A 20,099-nucleotide genomic window follows, 5' to 3' on the forward strand; every position below is an offset into this window, starting at 1 on the left:
GCCCTTCAAGTGCCATCGCCTCCTGAACTTCTCAACCTGAGCTGTGTTCCTCCTTTATAACGTCTGTGATACATAGACGTGTATGCGGAGCTTATCACTGCACTATAGCCGTCCACCTGCCTGGCTGCCCAGGACTGGGGCCCCTTGAGGACTGGGACAAGGTTTCCTACACCTTTGTGTGACCAGCGTCTGGGACAGGACCCAGCTCACAGCAGTGCTCCGAGAAAGTTAGCTAAAGGGAAAGATCAACTTCAGAAGTGAGTTACATTTCTATTGTTTCCATCAGGCGGAAAGAAGTTAAAATAATAGGATATGGGAAATGATTACTCACCCTTCATTTTTGGCCCATAACAAGTTAGGGCCTAACACGATTGCAATGTTGCTGGGAGTCATTTTATTAATGTCACTGGTCTGAGCAAGCTTTGCAAGGAACTTGATTAAATACCTATGGAACAAAAGAGAAGGGGGAGAGCATCTACTCTGAAATATTTGGAGGAATAGTATCTCCCTGCCTGGGGGGCGCTCAGCCCCAGACTGCTCAGGTGCTAACTGCAGGGTGTTAAATGACTAAATCCAAATCGGGCTCAGGGTGTGTTCTTTGTTTCATGGAACAGATAGTTTAGGGCTTGAAAGGTGAAAAGAGATCAAACGTAAACCTCAAAGATTCGATCTCTATATGCTGTGTATTTCTAATCCGTTTCTCCTTTATGCCCTATCTACCCCGAAATGGATTATACTATGATTAACAATGGGATCAATGTTTTTAATACAAACATAATAAAAAAATACAAGTATAGTCATATTGCTTAAAAGAAACTGTATTTGAAAATGCTTTAGGCTGTAATTATGAAGATATCCAATCTATCATATAGATATACTCTCTTATGTACAAGAACAGCACTATAAAAGCAAAAAATTAAGGACAACCCAACTATCTACCAACAGGGGGCTGATTAAATAAATTACAACACAGCTACACAGTGGAGTACTATGCAGTCATAAAAAAGTAAGAAGCACTGGTATGGACAAACCTACAGCATGTATATTAAGCAAAGAAAGCAAGGAGGAGAATGATGTATATAATATACATTGCCATTTGGTTTTTTAAAAAAGTGAAAGCTGTGAGAGAAAGAAATGTTTGTACATATGTATATGTATATATATATTTGATTCTATATGTATCATCTCTTGCTGAAAGGATATATAAGAAACTGAAAACATAGGTTGTGTCTCAGGAGAGGAAGTAGGGTGGCTGGGAGAGAGGAAGAGGAGAGAGATTTTTTCCAATGTACATCTTTGAACTTTGAGCCATGGGAATGTCCTCCCTATTCAAAAAACAATTAGTAAACATTTTAATGAGTAAATTAAACAAAAGAAAAGGCTAAATCCCAGAGTAAAAGAACTGTAATTCAGTCTCCACCATAAGACACTAAATAGGCTAAGAGTATCTGCAATTCCAAGCTGGATGTGTTAAATGAATCAAATAAGGAATATTATATATATCAATGCACTCATAAGGCAAAATTGAGAGTTAAGATGTTAAAAGAGAATGTTTAGCTTAGCTTGGTGACAGGACCTAAGACTGAAATTAACGGTCAAGTGGCATACCAGAAATTTCACCAGTCAAGTACTTGTCATTTTGGACCAAATCCTCTCACAACACTTTCTTTGGTTTTAAATGACTTTGTTACCTGGGGCTACCTTTTACCCTTCTCTCTATGCTTCTTCAAAGTTATATTTTAAGTCAAAGGGAAAGTAGAGGTTAAATCCTAGAAAGTTATTCCACGGTAAAATTTCCTGAAAACATAGTCATTCCATAAACTAATACAGGATCTGCATTTCTTGAAATTTTATTTAGTAGGATGATTTGTGCTCTGCTTAAAATAAATTATGTAGCGTTTATGAAAGACATTACAGAAAGTACAGCTATTGTTTAATTTTTGCCTTGCAGATACTGGACAATTTAGACTCCAACATACTGTCAGTCAACCTTTCCACAAGAATTTTTTTCCCCAGTAGCTGCAACGATAAAATGATCAGGCAACTTACCTATTAATGCCAGACACAATCCATGTGCTTCAGATACATCACAGTGATATACATCCAAACCCATTCCCAGCAAACCCGAGTTACTCTCCAGAGGATCTTTTTGATGTGCCAAACATGCTTGAATTAAATGGCCTCTCTGCTGTGGATTAAACCATTCTTCACTGTAGCTTGGTGGCTTAATTTGCAGAATGCCAATCATACATACCTAAAGTTAACAAAATTTTGTGGTGGCAACTTCTGACATGTTCTCCATAAATCCTGAAGTTTTTTGTCTTGATCTTGTACACTGAGAAAAAAAAATTATTCATAACCATTTATTAATACTCATTTTAGGAATACCTGTGTTCATCTGCTATATTAACAGCGATGCCTCTACTGACAGAGAAAGCACAGCTGGAAAACAGCACAGCGGGAGTTCCCTGGTGGTCTAGTGGATCAGGTTTGGCACTTTCACTGCCATGGCCCGAGTTTAAGCCTTGGTCAGGGAACTGAGATCCCATAAGCTGCATGGTGCAGCCAAAATTTTTAAAAAAAATAAATTTTTAAAAGCCCAGTTTTTGGGAAAGAAATTTGGAGTCAAATACTAACTAACATACTCTGAGCAGTTAGTCAGCCTTGCTAAGACTCAGTCTCCTGATGTGCCAAACTGGGGATAAGAATGTTAATTCTGCCAAGTGACCGTGAGGCTTCAGAGGCAGAACAAGGAGGGACCCCCTCGACCAATGCATGGCACACAGGAGACATTCTGAAAATTCTGTCTAGAAAATGTGTATATTCACGTACAGCCTTGGGGAGCCAGATGCTCCCAGCACCCAGACCCCTGGGTCTCTCCCTGCTCTCAGTACTGCTCAAAGGCTCCAGGCCAAGAAGCCCTTTCTGTTGTGAAGCAACTGCTGGAGGTCTTCTGCTGTAGAGTTGCGACGTGCAAGCAAGCTTTCACAGCCCCAAAGAGCCTGCAAAGCAGAGTCAACTCTGCCCACCAGCAGCACAGCGTTCGAAGTTGCCCACACGACATGCCTTTGGACTTAAAACCTCCTCCACAACTGAACCAGCCTGCAGAGCTTCGGGTAGGGGTTAAACATGATTATACTTTAGAAGCTAGTTGACGTGTCACTGGGAGGGGATGACAGTTCTCAAGTGTAGAAGCGACACACCGGTGGACAGATACCTTCCTTTACAGCTTATTTCCTCACAGGATGAGTTTGGGAGTCTCAGAACAGAGAGAAGAGTCAAGGCCTAGGAGAAGCGAAGGAGCCCACCCAATACGAGACCCTAGAACCCCGACCTGACACTGAGGGCAGGTTCCATTCCTTCAGCCCCACAAACACGGGCACTCACGGCAGGCTGCGCCCTGGGCTGGGTTCCAAGGACACAACCAGACCAAGGACTTACTCTGACATTAAAATCCTCACCACCTACCAGGGACAAAGTCTCTCACTCCACAGCTATGGAGAAAAGCTCAGATGCCTGGTTCAAATGACGACATAAAGCTCGTCGGAGCACAAAGCTTGTTTGACGGGAACGGGTGACTGCATCTGAAGACGGGGGTTGGAGTGGAAGGGCAGGGGAGATGTGTTCCTCTTCCCTTACAGGTGAGGAATTAGGCACCTCTGAGTGAGAACCGGGAGGGACAAGTTGACAAGGAGGTGGGCTGGTCGGCGGGAGAGAAACCTCTAGAACTTTTGCAACAAGACTGCCTTGCCTAAACCAACTACTTCCGGGCAGACGGAAGCTGGGAATGGAGGGGAAGGGATAAACAACAGGAACTCCAGCTTTGGGGCAGAGAGTTCTGGGTCTGAATTCCAGCTCTGCCAATTATTTGACGCCATTCCTCCCCCAGCCTCAGTTTCCTCATCTGTAAAAGGAGGATAACAACAACTTCTGCCTTTTATGTCATTAATTACGGGCTACAGGAAGTAATGGGCATAAGGATTACTACGGTACTCAGCACTCAGTAAGTGCTCAGTAAACATCAACTATTGTTACTGATAATGGTAACATTATATTATTACACAGCTGAGTTCCCACACAGCTCTAAATACACGATTTTAACGTTATTTTTTTTTTTTTATAAATTTATTTATTTTTGGCTGTGTTGGGTCTTCGCTGCTGCACCCGGGCTTTTCTCTAGTTGCGGTGAGCAGGCGCTACTCTTTGTTGTGATGCGTGGGATTCTCATTGCGGTGGCTTCTCTTGTTGCAGAGCACTGGCTCTAGGCGTATGGGCTTCAGTAGTTGCAGCACACGGGCTCAGTAGTTGTGGCGCACGGGCTTAGTTGCTCCGCTTCCCGGACCAGGGCTCGAACCCGTGTCCCCTGCATTGGCAGGCGGATTCTCAACCACTGTGCCACCAGGGAAGCCCTTTAATGTTATTTTTATGATCCCCAAGGATAAGATGATTTACAAAGGGGACAGAGTATTGCGTCATTTCCTTTAGCTTTTAAAACTAGGTGTTCTTTAAACTTACCTTGCAACTTGTGTCCATTCTTCATACAAATTAAAAGTCATCAAAGGTTCAGGCAGTTCCCGTAAATAGGACTTTAAAGCACCTGAAATTATTAACACCCTCTTTGAGTATGACAAGGGGCAAGGCCGGAACTCTCAGGATATATTATTTTGCAAATTGAAATGATCTCAACTATAACCGTTCACAATGTATAGAATAAATCATGAATTGGCAGGAGTGGTTACAGAATGAAATGCTCATAAAACAATTTCCATCCCTCATAAAATATATTGAGAGATCAGTGGAAAATAAAATTCGTCTCAAAGCTATCTTCTTAATAAGACATCACCTCTCTAGGCAGATGGAGATTTGAGGGTAAAAGGGAAGAAAGTAAAATCACGCCTCTAAACATTTGGATTATAAGCTACCTTCACCTTTACTTAATAAGCAGGAAAACAAAACAAAACCCCCAAAACAGGACTAGAAAAGATATGTATGTGTAAGTGTACGCACACATGCTTTTCAGTTTTATTTGTCATTTCAGTTTTGTCACTTAAACTTATAAGGAGACCATGTAATTTTAACTGTCACTTAATATTGGATCTTTAACTGATGATCTGTTACCACCTTGAGAGCGCCTCCTTGGAGCTCACCTGCTACAGCATGGGGGTCTGAGTAGAACTCATCCAGGTGAGAAGTAGAACAGTCTAAAGCAGCTTTCAGTTTCTTTAACTTGGAGGCCCCAGCCCCAATTCGGAAAAGGCCCTAAAGACAATGAAAAGCCGTTAGTATCAAGTTCAAGTTGTGAGCCTTACACTGAGTGGCAGTAAAACTCTGATGCAAGAGCCTTCCACCCACCCCGCCCCCCCCAGCTCCAGCACAGCTTATCCAGGAGAGCTGCAGGGCTGCCGGGAGGAGTAAAGAGGACTGAGCTTGTACCCCGGGCAGAGTGACAGGCAGAGAGCAGACCATTTTCAATCAGTGCTAGCTCGTGCCCTGCCCCATTGCCAAAATAACCATGCCTGTTAGGAATCTATTTAAAAGCTATATTTCATACTCCCACCAGGTTGATCACCATGGATTTTCTAAATTTAGGAATATTTTTTAAAAACTGAAATCTCAAGAAAAATTGTTAGGCTTGACTACCGGTCACTTTCACTGCCCTAAATGTTACTCGGAGAAAAACCCATGACAGGTCAGCCACGGGAGCAGGCCTGATGGAGACGTTGGGCCAGCACTTATAAGGCTTGGGCTTTTAGCAACATTAATCTAGGCAGAGTTTCCCAACCTCAGCAGTACTGACATTTTGGGCCAGATAATTCTTTGTTGTGAGGCTGTCCTGTGCACTGAAGGATGTCTAGAAGCATCCCTGGTCTCTACCCCCTGGAGAGACAGTAGCAAGTCTTCCCCCTGCTCCCCAAGTTGTGACAATCAAAAATGTCTGCAGACCTTGCCAAATGTTCCCCGGAGGCAGTGAAACTGGCCTTGGGTGAGGAGCTCTCATCTAGGCTGTTGGGAGCTGAGGTCACGTTGATGGGGTCAGGGTGTGGGGGCGTGACTGGAAGCAAATGCAAGGAAGGCCCCCCAGGGGGTTTCTTGATCTGGGTGCTGATTATATGGGTGAGTTCAGAAGGTGAAAATGTATCAAGCTGTTCACTTATGATACACGCACTTTCCTCTACGTACGTTACACTTCAATACTAAGCTTTCAAAGGTTAAAAGAAGACTTGTGTTTTGATTCTAGCTCTGCCCCGGCATGAATTCCTCGTGTGCTGAATTCCTTGTCTACACAAGAAGAGTAATGAGACCTGCCCTGCTTGGTTCATGGGGTTTTCTGGGTAAGGATTCCACAAAATAAAGTATGTAAATGCCCCTCCCACTTCCACCCGACAACATAGTTCTACACAAATATAAAATTCGTGTTATTAGAAACTAAAGCTCATGGGAGCTCTGGTTCTACAGCACCTCATGAAATTCATTTTCACAAATCACAACCACAGTGTAAAATGAAATAATCAAATGGGACCAACAAGAAAAAGGCAGAGTGTACTGCAGGTAGGCAAGGTAAGTACTGCTCTGTGAAACCCTGTTTCATTTAGGGTCTACCACGGCAACATGGACAGGGTCTCAGCGTGAAATGTGGTCACGGTGAGCGCGGTTGGAGAGCCACTGGTCCGCAGAGGCCGGCCGGGGCGGCGGGGCCTCACCTCCTCCTTCATGCCCGTCTCCAGGAGCAGCATGACGCAGGCCTCGAGGGGCAGCGCGATCTCACGCCCGCTCCGCTTCAGGTGTTCTTCCAAAGGCGTCCCGAAGGCGGGCTTCTCTGCCCACTTATCTAGAGCAGCAGACCATTCAGTAAGACACTAGACAACCTCACGGCATTGCCAAGTTATTTCCTCCCCCAAACTACTGAAGGGGATTTTTCTTTCTTTCTTTTTTAAAGCCCGTAGCCAAGGATTTGGAAAGGGGGAAGCATCTATTCTCTTCACTTTTGTCAGTTCCCATTTACTAGGGTACAAAATGTGTGCCAGGCTGGGGAGGTGACCAGTGGATCAGCGCCCTGACGCGCCCACGTGGCACCCAATGCAAGATGCCCAGTGGAAGCTGCGATGGTGCTTCTGGCCCAGCATCACACCCGCATTTACCTGAGACGGGTGGGCTGCCTTGCGCTAAAACCAATGGTCCATCTAGGCACACTGTTTTCACTGAAATTTATCTAGCCATGAAAAGCATAACTGGTCTTCTACCTAGAGGACGAGAAATAGACTCCTTCCATTAAAAAAGGAAATAATTTCTTAAAAATTTAAACACAGGCCAAGCATTGTCATACAGGACTGGAGAGGGCCCATGCCAACCCCTATTAGAGGCGACATCTCCAGGACATGCAGCACTTCTGATGCCATATCCCCAAAGAGTCCAAGGTTCTGAGTAGGAGAGAAAGTAGCCCCAAGGCAGCTGAGGCTGGAGGCTGTGCCGACAGCAGCAAAGCAATACTGCATATTATTTTCCAGTCACATGCTCTGCTTCGTTCCACAAAAGATTTGAGGCAGCTTAGCAAAAAGACATACAATAAAGCAGGAAACAGAAACAGGCATTTCGGACATGGACGTATTGAAGGAGAGTAAGAGGGGTGTGGTTGGGCCCAGCCTGCCTGGCGGGGTGCAGAGATCCAGCACTGACTGAGAAGCACACAGAAGCCAAAGGGGGCACACCAGCTGGTGGAAAATACTCCACTGGGGAAGCGTGGTTCTTTCCAGCGACAGGAAGGGCTCATGTCCCTCTCAGCCTGTGGACGTGTGTCCTTCAGCCACTCTGGTATTCGAATCCTGGATTCCAGGCAGGCAGTGTAACCCTAGCGTGGCTCTGACACTGCCCTACACGTGAGAGCAGGCGGGGCCCATCACAGGAAGGAAAGTGAGATCCCACAAACCCGCAGACCTGGGCGCTTGTGAAAAGTCAAAACTTGATGGAAAGAACAAGTAGGGTAAAGGTTAAAGGAAGGGGTGGGGAGGGCGGAAGGCAGTGGCCACTCTCAGAACTGTCCGGAGGCCCCTCGTCCCTGGCTTCAGCCCCGGCCCTGGTCAGTGGAATTCCAAACACAAGAAGCATCCAAGGGCCTGGCCCTTCTCAGAGCTCTGCGACAGTCCTCTCAAAGGCCAGATCTTACCTTGAATACTTTCTCCCTTTTATCTAAAGCAATGATTCTCAACACAGGCAGAAAAGGGCCAGCTGACCCTTCGCCTGGGCAGATACATCAGAATCACCCAGGGGAGTTCTGCAAACGACTCCTGCCATCACCTCCCCATGCCCGACCCTACTATGCTGAGAGGCGGGCACAATCCAGACTCCTGCTGGAACTTTCTAGTAAACCCTGGGCAGGGTGCCCCTCCCCCACCTCGGTGGAAGGTTGGCAGAGGGTGGAGGTGAGAGCCGCTGACCTAGAGGCCACTCCGGAGGCAAACTCCACCGCAGGGGCTGCTCCTCAAACCACAGACCTCTGACATGCAAGGCCCTGCAGCAGGCACCCAGAGTTCACAGCGGCCCCCCCGCCCCTGGGATGAGAGCAGTCTACGTGTGAAGAACACATAAGACACACAGGCAAACGCACAACAGCAATGAACAAGACAAGACGTGTTTGCTAAGCCGTGGCAGAAAAATGGTATAGACTAGGGTCGCAAACACAATCGTCTGCAGGGGCCGGATGGGCACTGGAGGTGCGGGATCGGGGTGGGGAGGGCGTGGTCGGCCAAGACGCAGCAGCTGTTCCTTGGCGTCAGAGCAATGTCACCACGCGGGAAAGCAGACCCAGCATCACCAGGCCCTCTGGACTTTCAAGAGAAGCCAGAAGTTAGCACTGTTATGTGAAAAGAGTCTGATTTTTAAATGATAGCAATTAGTTTAAAAAGAAATTTATTTTTATTTTTATTTTTAATGAGATATGGCTGTTTGCGACTTCTGGTGTAGACCATAAATGCTAGAGTGATTCAGGAGACAAAAGTGTTCACTGTTGGCTTCAGTTGTCAGAGAAGGCTTCTCAAAGAAGGGGAGCTTGGCGAAGGTCTTAGAAGATGGACAGGAATTAAATAGACCAGGAGGACTTAGGCTGAGAAAAGACCAGGGATCCTGAGTCTGGGGATGGACACTTTATTCCACACTTGTGCACCGGGCGACAGGGGCATGGAGTAGAGTGAGGCAGTGAGAATGACAAGGAGGACACAGCAGAGGGAAAAAGGCACAGAACCTGGCGAGAGGGTATCAGAAAGGAAGGAAAAGATGGCTCCAAGGTTTGAAATCTGGATTGTTTGGAGAAAGGAGGTACCAAGGAGACGGAGGCGGGGAGGAAAGGCCAGCTGGTGTGGGGGAAGCATCAGTCTGCTTCTTGAGATACGCTGAGTTTAAGGTGACAGCCGGTCATCAAAGGGAACTGACACTGAGGCTGAGAGATGCAGGTGTCAGTGCAGGCCACCAAAATGAGGGGATTTTGAGAGAAAAGGTGGGAGGGAGGGAGAAGAACACAGGAGAAAGGACTGGATCTCAGGAAAGGCTTGACTTCTGAGGAGGGGACAGACATGAAGGAAACACAGCCTCAACAATGACAGAAAACAATTGAGTGAAACGAGGGGAAAAAACTGACAAGGAAGAGACAGCTCAAGCCACGTCAAATGCCAGAACGTAACAATCAGAATCATCCACCCATTGGGACTTGCAATGTTTCTTTGTCTGTTTGTTTTAATAGCAGAGTGACTGGGAGTAGAAACCAGACTGCAAAGTGTTAGGGGTGGGAAGGGGGTTAGAAAACGGAGGTGGCCGATGGAAATGAGTCATTCGAAGAACCTCCCAGGAAAACGAAGGAGAATGCAATGAAACGGGGCATCACGCTGAGGACAGGCAGGTACCGAACTAAGGCCAGCCGACCGAGAGTGTGAGACAAGGGTGCACAGGGGCACGGGGCAGACGGGCAAGTTTTTTTTTTCTCCTACCGTAAGGACACTCTGAGTCTTTCTGAAAACAGAGAAGAAGGAAGAGGAGGACAGAACTAAGACGAGAGGCAGATTTGCGGACAGGCAGAGGTGAGAAGGGTTGAATTCCAAGGCTTGGGTGAAGGCGGCAGCCTTAGAGAGAAAGAAGAATCTCATTTCCTTCACTGGCTACTCCCCCTCACACACCAGCTTCCCTTGTTCCATCCTAAACCTCTTCCCTGCCCCTGCCTGGTCCCCATGACTTTCTGACATACTTCTCTAGGGAAAATAGCCTCGGGTAAAAATAGAATGGGAGTTTAAAAAAAGGGGGCATGGCGCTGCTTAAATCTTCTCTTTTTTGGGCCCGTTAAGTCAACCTCTCCAAACCAGGCTTATAGCCATTCAAAGGCTAGGATGATGATGTTTACTGTTTTGTCCTGTGCAGGGCCCTGCACACAGAAGGTACCCCATAAACACAGGCTCCCGGTGCTCTGACCTGGGCCAGCAAGAGTCGGCCCCTTGCGAGGCTTACTGTTCGCCAGCAGCTTCATTCCTTTGCACTCTGACTCAACCCCATTACCCACGGATTAAGAAATGGGATCACTCTGGAAAGCAAGGGCAGCTCGTCCTCTGAAGATTGGCCCAGCGAATCAGAGCCACTACACTCAAGATGGCTAAAGACCTGGCTAAGGGGTCAGTCAAGACATAGCATTTTCTCTTCTTTTTTTTTTGGTCGCGCTGTGCGGCATGTAGGATCTTAGTTCCCCGAGCAGGGACCAAACCTGCGCCCCCTGCAGTGGAAGCGCGGAGTCTTAACCACTGGACCGCCAGGGGAGTCCTAAATAGAATTTTCCGATTCCAAAATCTAAGGGCTTTCAGGCACAAAGTCACACCCTGCTGGGACTGCCAGCAATTTAGGGGAGGAGGAGTGGTATTCTTGAGGGGCCGGTGTGTACGCACAGACATAACCAGCCCCGTACACACACATGCTCAGTCTCTTTCACAATCACAGTCATCACACTCAGCACCTGGCTTGATCCTCTTTCAGCTCTGAGACCAGTGGTTCTGTCTGGGGCACCTGAGGTCCAAATGTCAGGACTACACCATAAGCAAAAGAGTATAACAGGTCCAAAGGTGACAGAGGAGTGTCTGATCACTTACTGATCTCTGCTGATTGATAGATGCTCTGATGGCAAATCAGAGAGAATTAGAATCGAAAGAGTTAATGTTCAGTTTAGAACTAAACATCAAAGGAAAGTTTGGTCCACTCGTAAGTTGAGGGTAGGATCTGCAATGTGCTTAAATATGGTGGGCAAAGTGAGTGCTGATGAGAACAAGACCTGAACGGGGTGCTCATGGCCTCACGATTCAGTCACACTGATTATGTGCCTGATGACGCGGTATCAGGTACTGGCTTCTAAGATTCCTTTTGGGAAGTCCAAAGTTTTTTTCATAGGATGTATGCTCTTGGAATCACAGGGCTAGAATTAAGCCCTATGAAACAAATAACTGATTTGCGAAAAGATAATTAGAGGCTAGAATGTTTTGAGCCTATTTAGAAGATAGGAAAACAGATGCTTCCCCCAAAGGGTGCAGCTTTCTCTTCAACTGAAGATTTCAGGAGAACTGCAAATGTTCCATTAGTATGTTAATTTGCGTTTGGAAGAAATTAGAGAATGCAGCAAGGGAAGATGAAAGTGTGCTGGGAAATAGTGCCCGCCTAGGCAGAGAGGCTTTGTCCAAAGGAAATGCATGCAAAGGAGCTGAGTAAAGAAGAACAGAGGCAGAAGTGGCAGAGGCGAGAAGGAGGCATCAGGCCAGCACGCAGGTTACGTTACCTTGATGGGCTCGCAATTCGGGAAGGGCCTTTTCTAAGACTGCTAATGCTTTTCTATGGTAATCTGCTTGAGCTTCTAATAACTGAGAACAGACCCACATTCAAAAACAAAAGTAACGTTAGCATTGGATGGACACACACACAATGGCTGAGCAAAACCAAAAATGACATCTTTTGCAAAAAAGCTAAAATGACTCAACTTTTACAATGCTTTAACGTCTCGTCAGGGCAAAGTGCTTACCGTAACAAAAAATTTGCCATACTCCCCTTCTTTGGCCATAAAATTGTACATATCCGCTGCAAGTTGATCCTGGGCAAGTGGAAGAGAAGATATGTCATTGAAGAAAAATGAGGTGAAAGAAAATAGCATCTACGAATTGATCTGTGAGCTCCTAGAGCAAACTGTAATGAAACAGCTGCAGATTAAATGTCCATCAACTCCCTGGTACAATCATACACAGGGATAACGAAAAGAATAATCAAGCTTATTATGGACTGACATGGAAAGATCTCCAAGGTTTATTATTAATATGCCTTGTTAAGAAGCAAAGCACAGAGCACTACTTCTGGTATGGTATGTTACTATCTGGGTAAAAAAGGGAGAGGAAATATTTTTATCACCATGTTTGTATAAAAATACCCCTAGGGAAAAAAGCAAGAACTTAGTAACAGTGTTTACCTGTTGAGAGCAGTGGAAATTAGGAGGAGGAGGAGGACAGGGGCAGAAGAAAGACTTTACTGTATACTGTTTTATACTTTTTATATTTGAACTAATGTAAATAAATTACTTACATAAGAATTAAAAAATTAGCTTAAAACTGATAGACTGGGCAATTGGATATATCCATATTTCCAATTTTCAAATATATATACATATTCATATATATACATATATATTTTTTTAATGTACTACCTTCCGTTTTGGATTGGCCTCTGTATCTGGGAAAGTAAAACATTTCCCTGAGAGTTCACAAATATATATAGACCTGCTTTCATGAGGGTTTGAACTTTGAGTTGATTCTCTGTGTGGTCCAGGAATCCTCGAACTGAGAAAGTTTAGTTTAAAATGGCTTGGTAATACTCTCTGGGAGACTCACTCCTAATCCCCAGAAGTCCCACAGATAAAGTCCCTCTTAAAATGAGCTCACAGTACAAAACTGCAAAACAATCCACCATAAAGGAAACTCCCACCACTCTCATAGAGAACTTCAGAAAACAGAATTAACTAACGAAGACTTAAAATAAGTATATATAAATGATTAAAAGCATTAAAAAATAAATACTAAAAAGAATAATGCACTATCAAAAAAGGCAGACTTGAAGAATTAGAACTTTAAAATGAAAAATATAGTCAACAAAATTCAAAACTCAATGTTAATTAAACAGCAGATCAGACATAGCTAAAGAGAGAATCAGTGAAACAGAACTTAGATCTCAGGAAATTACCCAGAAGTTAACATAAAGAGAGAAGGAAATAGAAAATATTTTCATAAGTTTTTACCATTTGACTTTCTGACAAGCTGTGGTATGTAAGTTAAAAGAAGTCTCTCAAAAAAAAAAAAAAAAAAAGAAGTCTCTCTTTGGGCTTCCCTGGTGGCACAGTGGTTGAGAGTCCGCCTGCCAATGCAGGGGACGTGGGTTCGTGCCCCGGTCTGGGAAGATCCCACATGCCGCGGAGTGGCTAGGCCCGTGAGCCATGGCCGCTGAGCCTGTGCATCCGGAGCCTGTGCTCCACAACGGGAGAGGCCACAACAGTGAGAGGCCTGCGTACCGCAAAAAAAAAAAAGAAGTCTCTCTTTTAACTTAGCCTATAATGCACCAGTTCAAACCCCCAAACTACTAGACAAATGTATATCCAATAAGGAGCCACTAGCCAAGATCTAGGTTAGACCAGATATGAAGAAGACTGCTGCGTAAATGACACTGGCAAAACTACAACTCTTCTGAACAAGAATAAGCCAGTGCAAGACTTTTGTCAGAAGCATTTGTGTGATTATCATCTTTTTAAACGTAAAGGCTATGGCATGACTTTGTGAGTCCAGTATTAATTCTTACCCACTATATTATTTTCAACAAGTCATTTTACTGCAGTTAACTGCCCAAGGTTTGCCATCATGAAAAGTGAATTATAGCATGACCTGAATAAACTAAAATATAGCAGTCTTAATGCTACCTAGTAGAATGTGGAGACCATTATTGGAAAATGATGAATAATAAGAGGAGGAAAAGTCTCAGGCGACGATCCTAAGATTCACCAAAGACCTGTTTCTTTACCACCTCAGATAACATTTGGAATAAACATTTATCTTTGTAGATAGATGCATAGAGAATAACCACCTAGTCTGGAATTTAGATTATGAGATACAAATTTTCATTTCTTCCAAATTAGAAGCCAATTGTCCTAGCAACATTTTAAAAATAATCCTTCCCTTTTCTATGGATATATGATGACCCCTTTACTATATATTCAACCCTTAAATATAACAGCATTCATTCTAGAAAACCTATACAATTCCATGGATCTATTTTTGTGCCTATTGCACCTTGTTTTAATTGCTGTAATTTTATGATATGTTTTTATAGTTTTTCTCCTTTTATTCTCCCATTCTTCATTTTAAATAAGCTTAGACGTTTCTGTCAAGTTTTTAAAAACTTGTCAAGTTTTTAAAAATATCCTACTTGAATTTTTTTCAATTAATTATTTTTTTCTGCATTGGGTCTTCATTGCTGTGCGTGGGCTTTTTCTCTAGTTGCAGAGAATGGGGGCTACTCTTTGTTGCGGTGCACGGGTTTCTCATTGCAGTGGCTTCTCTTGTTGTGGAGCACAGGCTGTAGGCATGTGGGCTTCAGTAGTTGCGGCATGTGGGCTCAGTAGTTGTGGCTCACGGGCTCTAGAGTGTAGGCTCAGTAGTTGTGGCACACAGGACTAGTTGCTCTGCGGCATGTGGAATCTTCCAGACCAGGGCTCGAACCCGTGTCCCCGGCAGGTGGACATTGGCAGGTGGATTCTTAACTACTGCGCCACCAGGGAAGTCCCTGAATTTTATTTTTAAATAATGCTTTATTGTGAGTATAAAGTAATGTAGAGTCTTAGAAAATAAAGAAAGAAGGAAGAAGAAAATAAAGCCTACCTTGAATATCGTTCAGGGAATCCTAATAGGAATTATGTAAAACGTTAAATAATTTGCAATATTTGACCTTTCATCCATCACTTGCAAAAACCAAAAGATTGATTTAAGTACATATTCATTAGGGAATTCTCCTACCTTGCACTGTTCTACTTTATTTCCAGCTTCATCCATCTCTTCCTTTAGGGTATCTATTTTTGATGGAAGCCCCTGAAAGTTGGTTCCTGAAGATTTGTGAGCCTGGTTCCATCTGCAAAGCACAGGCATAGCCATTATTTGAGAAGCAGCTGTATATACTCAACCTTATGGAGTTAAGGACCTAATGGAGACAGACTCATTCCCCAAAACTGATTCTACCTGGAACAGGTATCAGCACCTAGGATGGCAGCTTCTCTGGAGTTTATCCTTTAAGAATGGAAACGGGCAAAGGTGACACTGGCTTCCCGCTGTGATGGGACTGTGGTAGTGCTGAGAGTAGCTGTCTGCTCTGAGCAGAACTGGCCACGCCTTGTCCCATGCAAGCCCAACTGCTGCAAATCAATCCGTGGAACCCCTTCCCCTACTGTCCAATCTTGGGCTCTTACCCATCAAACACCCCCTTGTTCTCTTGCTTTGATCTAGAATGTTCCCTGTGCCACTGGGGGTCAGTTGCTGCTCTTCAGGACCCCTTATAACACCGCCTACTACCATCCTGACTTGTGATTACCTTCAGTAAGTGAAAGCCAGAACTTCGGTCATGGAGCTAGTAATTGATAGCTGTGAAAGCATGTTAAGAATTAAAATCATTTGTAAGGATAAATACTAGCATCTACAGCAAATCTGAAACATAATGTGGAATGTTTATATTCCCTTCATAAATAAGTCAAAAGGACCCCCTCCCCCAAAACTATACTATAGTAATAGTCGGGGGAAGTGAATGGGGAATAATAATCTAAAACAATTTCTATTTGGTTTTCAAGTGTGTTTTGACCTTCTGTTTAAATACGGACATGCCTGCTATGGCAGAAAGTTCTAGCACTTTATTTATTTATTTATCTTTCTTAAAGCCTTTACCTTTCAGACATGACAGAAAAATCTTACAGGTACACACGGAAAAGTAATACATGATCACAGTTGAAAGTGAAGACAATCTAGTCAGAAAGCTTTTACTCCTGTCAGCTAATGTTGAAGCTGAAGTTCTGAGTATGACATGCTGCGGGGCTGAAAGCAATGGGGATTTGCCTTCTTCCTCTCCCTCTCCTTCAACAGGATCCACACCAACCTCCTCACAATCCTTCTCAAGGGCAGCCACATCCTCACGGGCCTCAGAAAACTCTCCTCCCGCCATGCCCTCACCCACGTACCAAAGGCACGCTTGGCATACATCAGGTCAAACTCGTGGTCCAGGCGAGCCCAGGCCTCAGCAATGGCTGTGGTGTTGCTCAGCATGCACACAGCTTGCTGTACTTTGGCCAGGTCTCCACCAGTGGGAGGCTGGTAATTAGCGCCAACTTTGAAGCCAGTGGGGCACCAGTCCACAAACTGGGTGCTGCGCTTGGTCTTGATGGTAGCGATAGCAGCATTGACATCTTTGGGAACCACGTCACCACGGTACAACAGGCAGCAAGCCATGCATTTACCACAGCGAGGGTCGCGTTTCACCATCTGGTTGGCTGGCTCAAAGTAAGCATTGGTGATCTCTGCTACAGAAAGCTGTTCATGGTAGGCTTTCTCAGCAGAGATGACAGGGGCATATGTGGCCAGAGGGCAGTGGGTGTGGGGATAGGGCACCAGGTTGGTCTGGAATTCTGTCAGATCAACGTTCAGGGCTCCATCAAATCGCAGGGAAGCAGTGATGGAGGACACAATCTGGCTAACAAGGCGGTTAAGATTCGTGTAAGTTGCGCGCTCAATATCGAGGTTTCTACGACAGATGTCATAGATGGCCTCATTGTCTACCATGAAGGCACAGTCAGAGTGCTCCAGGGTGGTGTGGGTGGTGAGGATGGAGTTGTAGGGCTCAACTACAGCTGTGGAAACCTGGGGGGCTGGGTAAATGGACTCCAGCTTGGACTTCTTGCCATAATCGACAGAGAGACGTTCCATCAGCAGGGAGGTGAACCCGGAACCAGTTCCCCCACCAAAGCTGTGGAAAACCAAGAAGCCTTGAAGACTTGTGCACTGGTCAGCTAGTTTCTGAATTGGGTCCAAGATGGGGTCAATGATCTCCTTGCCAATGGTGTAGTGACCTCGGGCATAGTTACTGGCAGCATCTTCCTTGCCTGTGATGAGCTGCTCAGGGTGGAAGAGCTGGCGACAGGTGCCAGTGTGAACTTCATCAATGACCGTGGGTTCCAGGTCCACAAACAATGCCCTGGGCACATGCTTGCCAGCGCCTGTCTCACTGAAGAAAGTGTTGAAGGAGTCATCTCCTCCCCCAGTAGTCTTGTCACTTGGCATCTGGCCATCGGGCTGGATGCCATGTTCCGGGTAGTAGAGCTCCCAGCAGGCACTGCCGATCTGGACACCAGCCTGGCCAACATGGATGAAGATGCACTTATGCGTGGTAGCTACAGGTCAGCAGGCACAGGCAACAGGAGTGGATACCAGGTCCTGGTTACCATCCTCAACAAGCTAAGAGTTGAGGTTAAGTAACGCACTCTCTAGCACTTTAAATTTAAACATGGATATTACATAGATGCAGCATGAAAGCCCATGTTAGCAACTTATCAAGCTTCCCAGATGACTGCATTGCCCCCAGAATGCTCTGCCCTGCCCTCTTTCACATTGCTGATGTGATGCACTTCTCCACAGCAAGGCTTCAGTAAATCTGCTGAAGCTGGCAATGGAAAGAGCATGGACTTCGGAGTCTGACAGGCTGAAGTCTGAAGCTCGGTTCTACCTTCATCGGCCATGTGACCTTTGGCAACGGCCTCACCTCTCTGTGCCTCAGGTTGTCTCATCGGTCAAACTAAGGAAACAAATACCGTCTGCCTGGCAGAACTGTCACGGGCAGCAGAAGAGAGAATAAATATATATATGCCTGTGTGTGAATATGATAGATCCCCACTAATGCTAGCTATCACCATTCTCCTCCAGGGAAAAGCCACAGGAATAAGTCAAATAAAGAAGAAATATTGATCTGTTTCAGTTTCTCTAATACCTACTTTGATTCGTTAAGTGAACAGGACCATGAATGCAGGACCAAGAATCAGTGCTGAAATCTCCTCTGGGATACATGTGCTGCAGATGTAAGATTCCTGGCATCTATAATATCGCTCAACCAACTCCAGCAAGAGCGCACTCACGGCCTTGTTTAATTAACTATTAGAACATTTTTCCTTATCTTCAGCAAAAATCTACCACAGGGGGGCCTGCACTCCCTCCCTGATCCTGGTTCTGGCCACAGGGCTCTAATCACACGTGTGCGTGTGACAAGGAGACGGCAGACTCTGCGTTCAGAATCCTAGCCCTGCCGTTTATTATGTCTAAGACACAAAGCAAGTCATAGACACGGCATGTGCAGGTGCCTCCAGTGTCTGTACAACAAGTCTCCTCTCAAAGTAGGGGGTGTCATGTAACCTCCTAACCTCTGTCCCCTCCAACTCTCACTGAAGGGCCTCTGCACTTAGTGTCCAACACGGAGCCTGACCCACAGCAAGCACCTACTCAATGTCTGCTGAAAACGCAAGTGGACAAACGAATAGAGATTGCTGGGAGAATCGAAAGAGCTGACATATCACATACGTAGTCTGATATCTGGCACGTGGCAAGTGTCCAGTAAGTGGTGGCAATGATCGTGTTCACCATGTGCTAATTCCTAGATGTCCCTCTTATCATCTCAACTTTTCTTAAGTCAGGACATGTCTTACCAATTGATTTGTACATTTAATAAAGTGGTGTTTCTATTTCATTTTCCCCCCAAAATCGGATATTAAATCACTGGTGCATCTGACACTCAGCGACATTTTAGAAACAAGGAAATCTGCAATAAAAGCATCTGACACGGGGCTTCCCTTGTGGCGCAGTGGTTAAGAATCTGCCTGCCAATGCAGGGGACACGGGTTCAAGCCCTGGTCCGGGAAGATCCCACATGCCACAGAGCAACTAAGACCGTGTGCCACAACTACTGAGCCTGTGCTCCGCAACAAGAGAAGCCACTGCAATGAGAAGCCCAAGCACCACAACCAAGAGTAGCCCCCTCTCACTGCAATTAGAGAGATCCCACGTGCAGCAACGAAGACCCAACGCAGCCAAAAAAAAGCATCTGACACGTAGAAAGTTAGTAAATGATCTCTGTATCTCCATTTATTTGCCAAACAGAAATAATCATGTCTACTTCACAAGAGTGCAATGAGGATTAAAAGAGTTAACGAAGCAGGGCTCAGCAAAGCCACTTGCTTTTGTAAATAAAGTTTTATTCGAACACAGACTTGCTCATTCATTTATGTATTGCCCAGGGCTACTTTTATGCTACAACAGCAGAGCTGAGTAGTTGGAACAGGGGGCATCTGGGTTGCAAAGCTGAAAATATTTAGTACCTGGCCCTTTACAGAACAAGTCTGTCAACGCTTGTATAAGGTATGAGAAAGGATGGGGCCCGTGGCAGCTACCTCCCTACTCCTCTCATATGAGTCATTGATACAAATGCCCTCACGGATGGAGCTGAGGCTGGAGCCCAGCCATGGAGCACTACAGACGGGTCATCCGACATCAGCCCTCTGGGATGGCTACTAGGTCTTACTTAGTTCCTCCCTGTTGAGCACAGCATTTCTTGATTGTGAAAAATGATCCTAACCACACAGGTGTTTTTTGACACAGTGGCACGCTTGGCAGCTGCTAAGATCACAGATCTATTTATTCCTAAACTCCACTACTCCAAGGACAACGCTCTTAGAACTGTCTGCCACCATTTCTTCTCCCCAGAATACACTTATTTAGGTTTTTTTTTTCCCTGTCTCCTTTCACTGTTGGTTGGCTAAGAACAGGGTGTTCTAACATCATCCCGCTGTCATGCTTGGGAGAATGAGGCCTGAAAGCAGATGTAAGTAGGCTGTGACTCAGTCTGTGAGTCAAGTGTGTGAATCTGTGATGACATCTGTTTTGTGCACCCAGTGGTCTTTATCCGTGTTGAGGAGGGGGATGGTTGCTGGGGATGTGACAGAAAACCGCATTATTGGTTATTTTTCACAGCTTTATCTT

General features: G+C 45.3%; 1 protein-coding gene and 1 pseudogene across 8 annotated transcripts in view; both read right to left on the reverse strand.

The window, feature by feature from the left end:
• Positions 1-20,099, reverse strand: part of ARHGAP17 (Rho GTPase activating protein 17) — an 89,137-nt gene that overhangs the window by 22,943 nt on the left and 46,095 nt on the right. For all 7 annotated transcript variants that reach the window (XR_003793121.1, XM_029220431.1, XM_029220430.1 and 4 more), the window contains exons 7-14: positions 15,057-15,168; positions 12,032-12,100; positions 11,792-11,873; positions 6,702-6,829; positions 5,148-5,259; positions 4,516-4,597; positions 2,255-2,335; positions 332-445 (exon numbers count right to left, since the gene is read on the reverse strand). Coding sequence is in view for 6 of the 7 variants with exons in the window: in XM_029220431.1 (XP_029076264.1) it covers positions 332-445; positions 2,255-2,335; positions 4,516-4,597; positions 5,148-5,259; positions 6,702-6,829; positions 11,792-11,873; positions 12,032-12,100; positions 15,057-15,168 (780 nt within the window). In the remaining variant the exon portion in view is untranslated. The remainder of the gene's footprint in view (positions 1-331; positions 446-2,254; positions 2,336-4,515; positions 4,598-5,147; positions 5,260-6,701; positions 6,830-11,791; positions 11,874-12,031; positions 12,101-15,056; positions 15,169-20,099) is intronic.
• On the reverse strand, positions 15,185-20,095 carry LOC114894116 (annotated as a pseudogene). The gene has a single exon (XR_003793122.1). The product of XR_003793122.1 is annotated as a tubulin alpha-1 chain-like (transcript).

This window comes from Monodon monoceros, unplaced genomic scaffold (assembly GCF_005190385.1).
Source record: "Monodon monoceros isolate NGI ecotype Baffin Bay Population unplaced genomic scaffold, NGI_Narwhal_1 Super_Scaffold_13, whole genome shotgun sequence".
In the NCBI taxonomy this organism is placed as follows: domain Eukaryota; kingdom Metazoa; phylum Chordata; class Mammalia; order Artiodactyla; family Monodontidae; genus Monodon; species Monodon monoceros.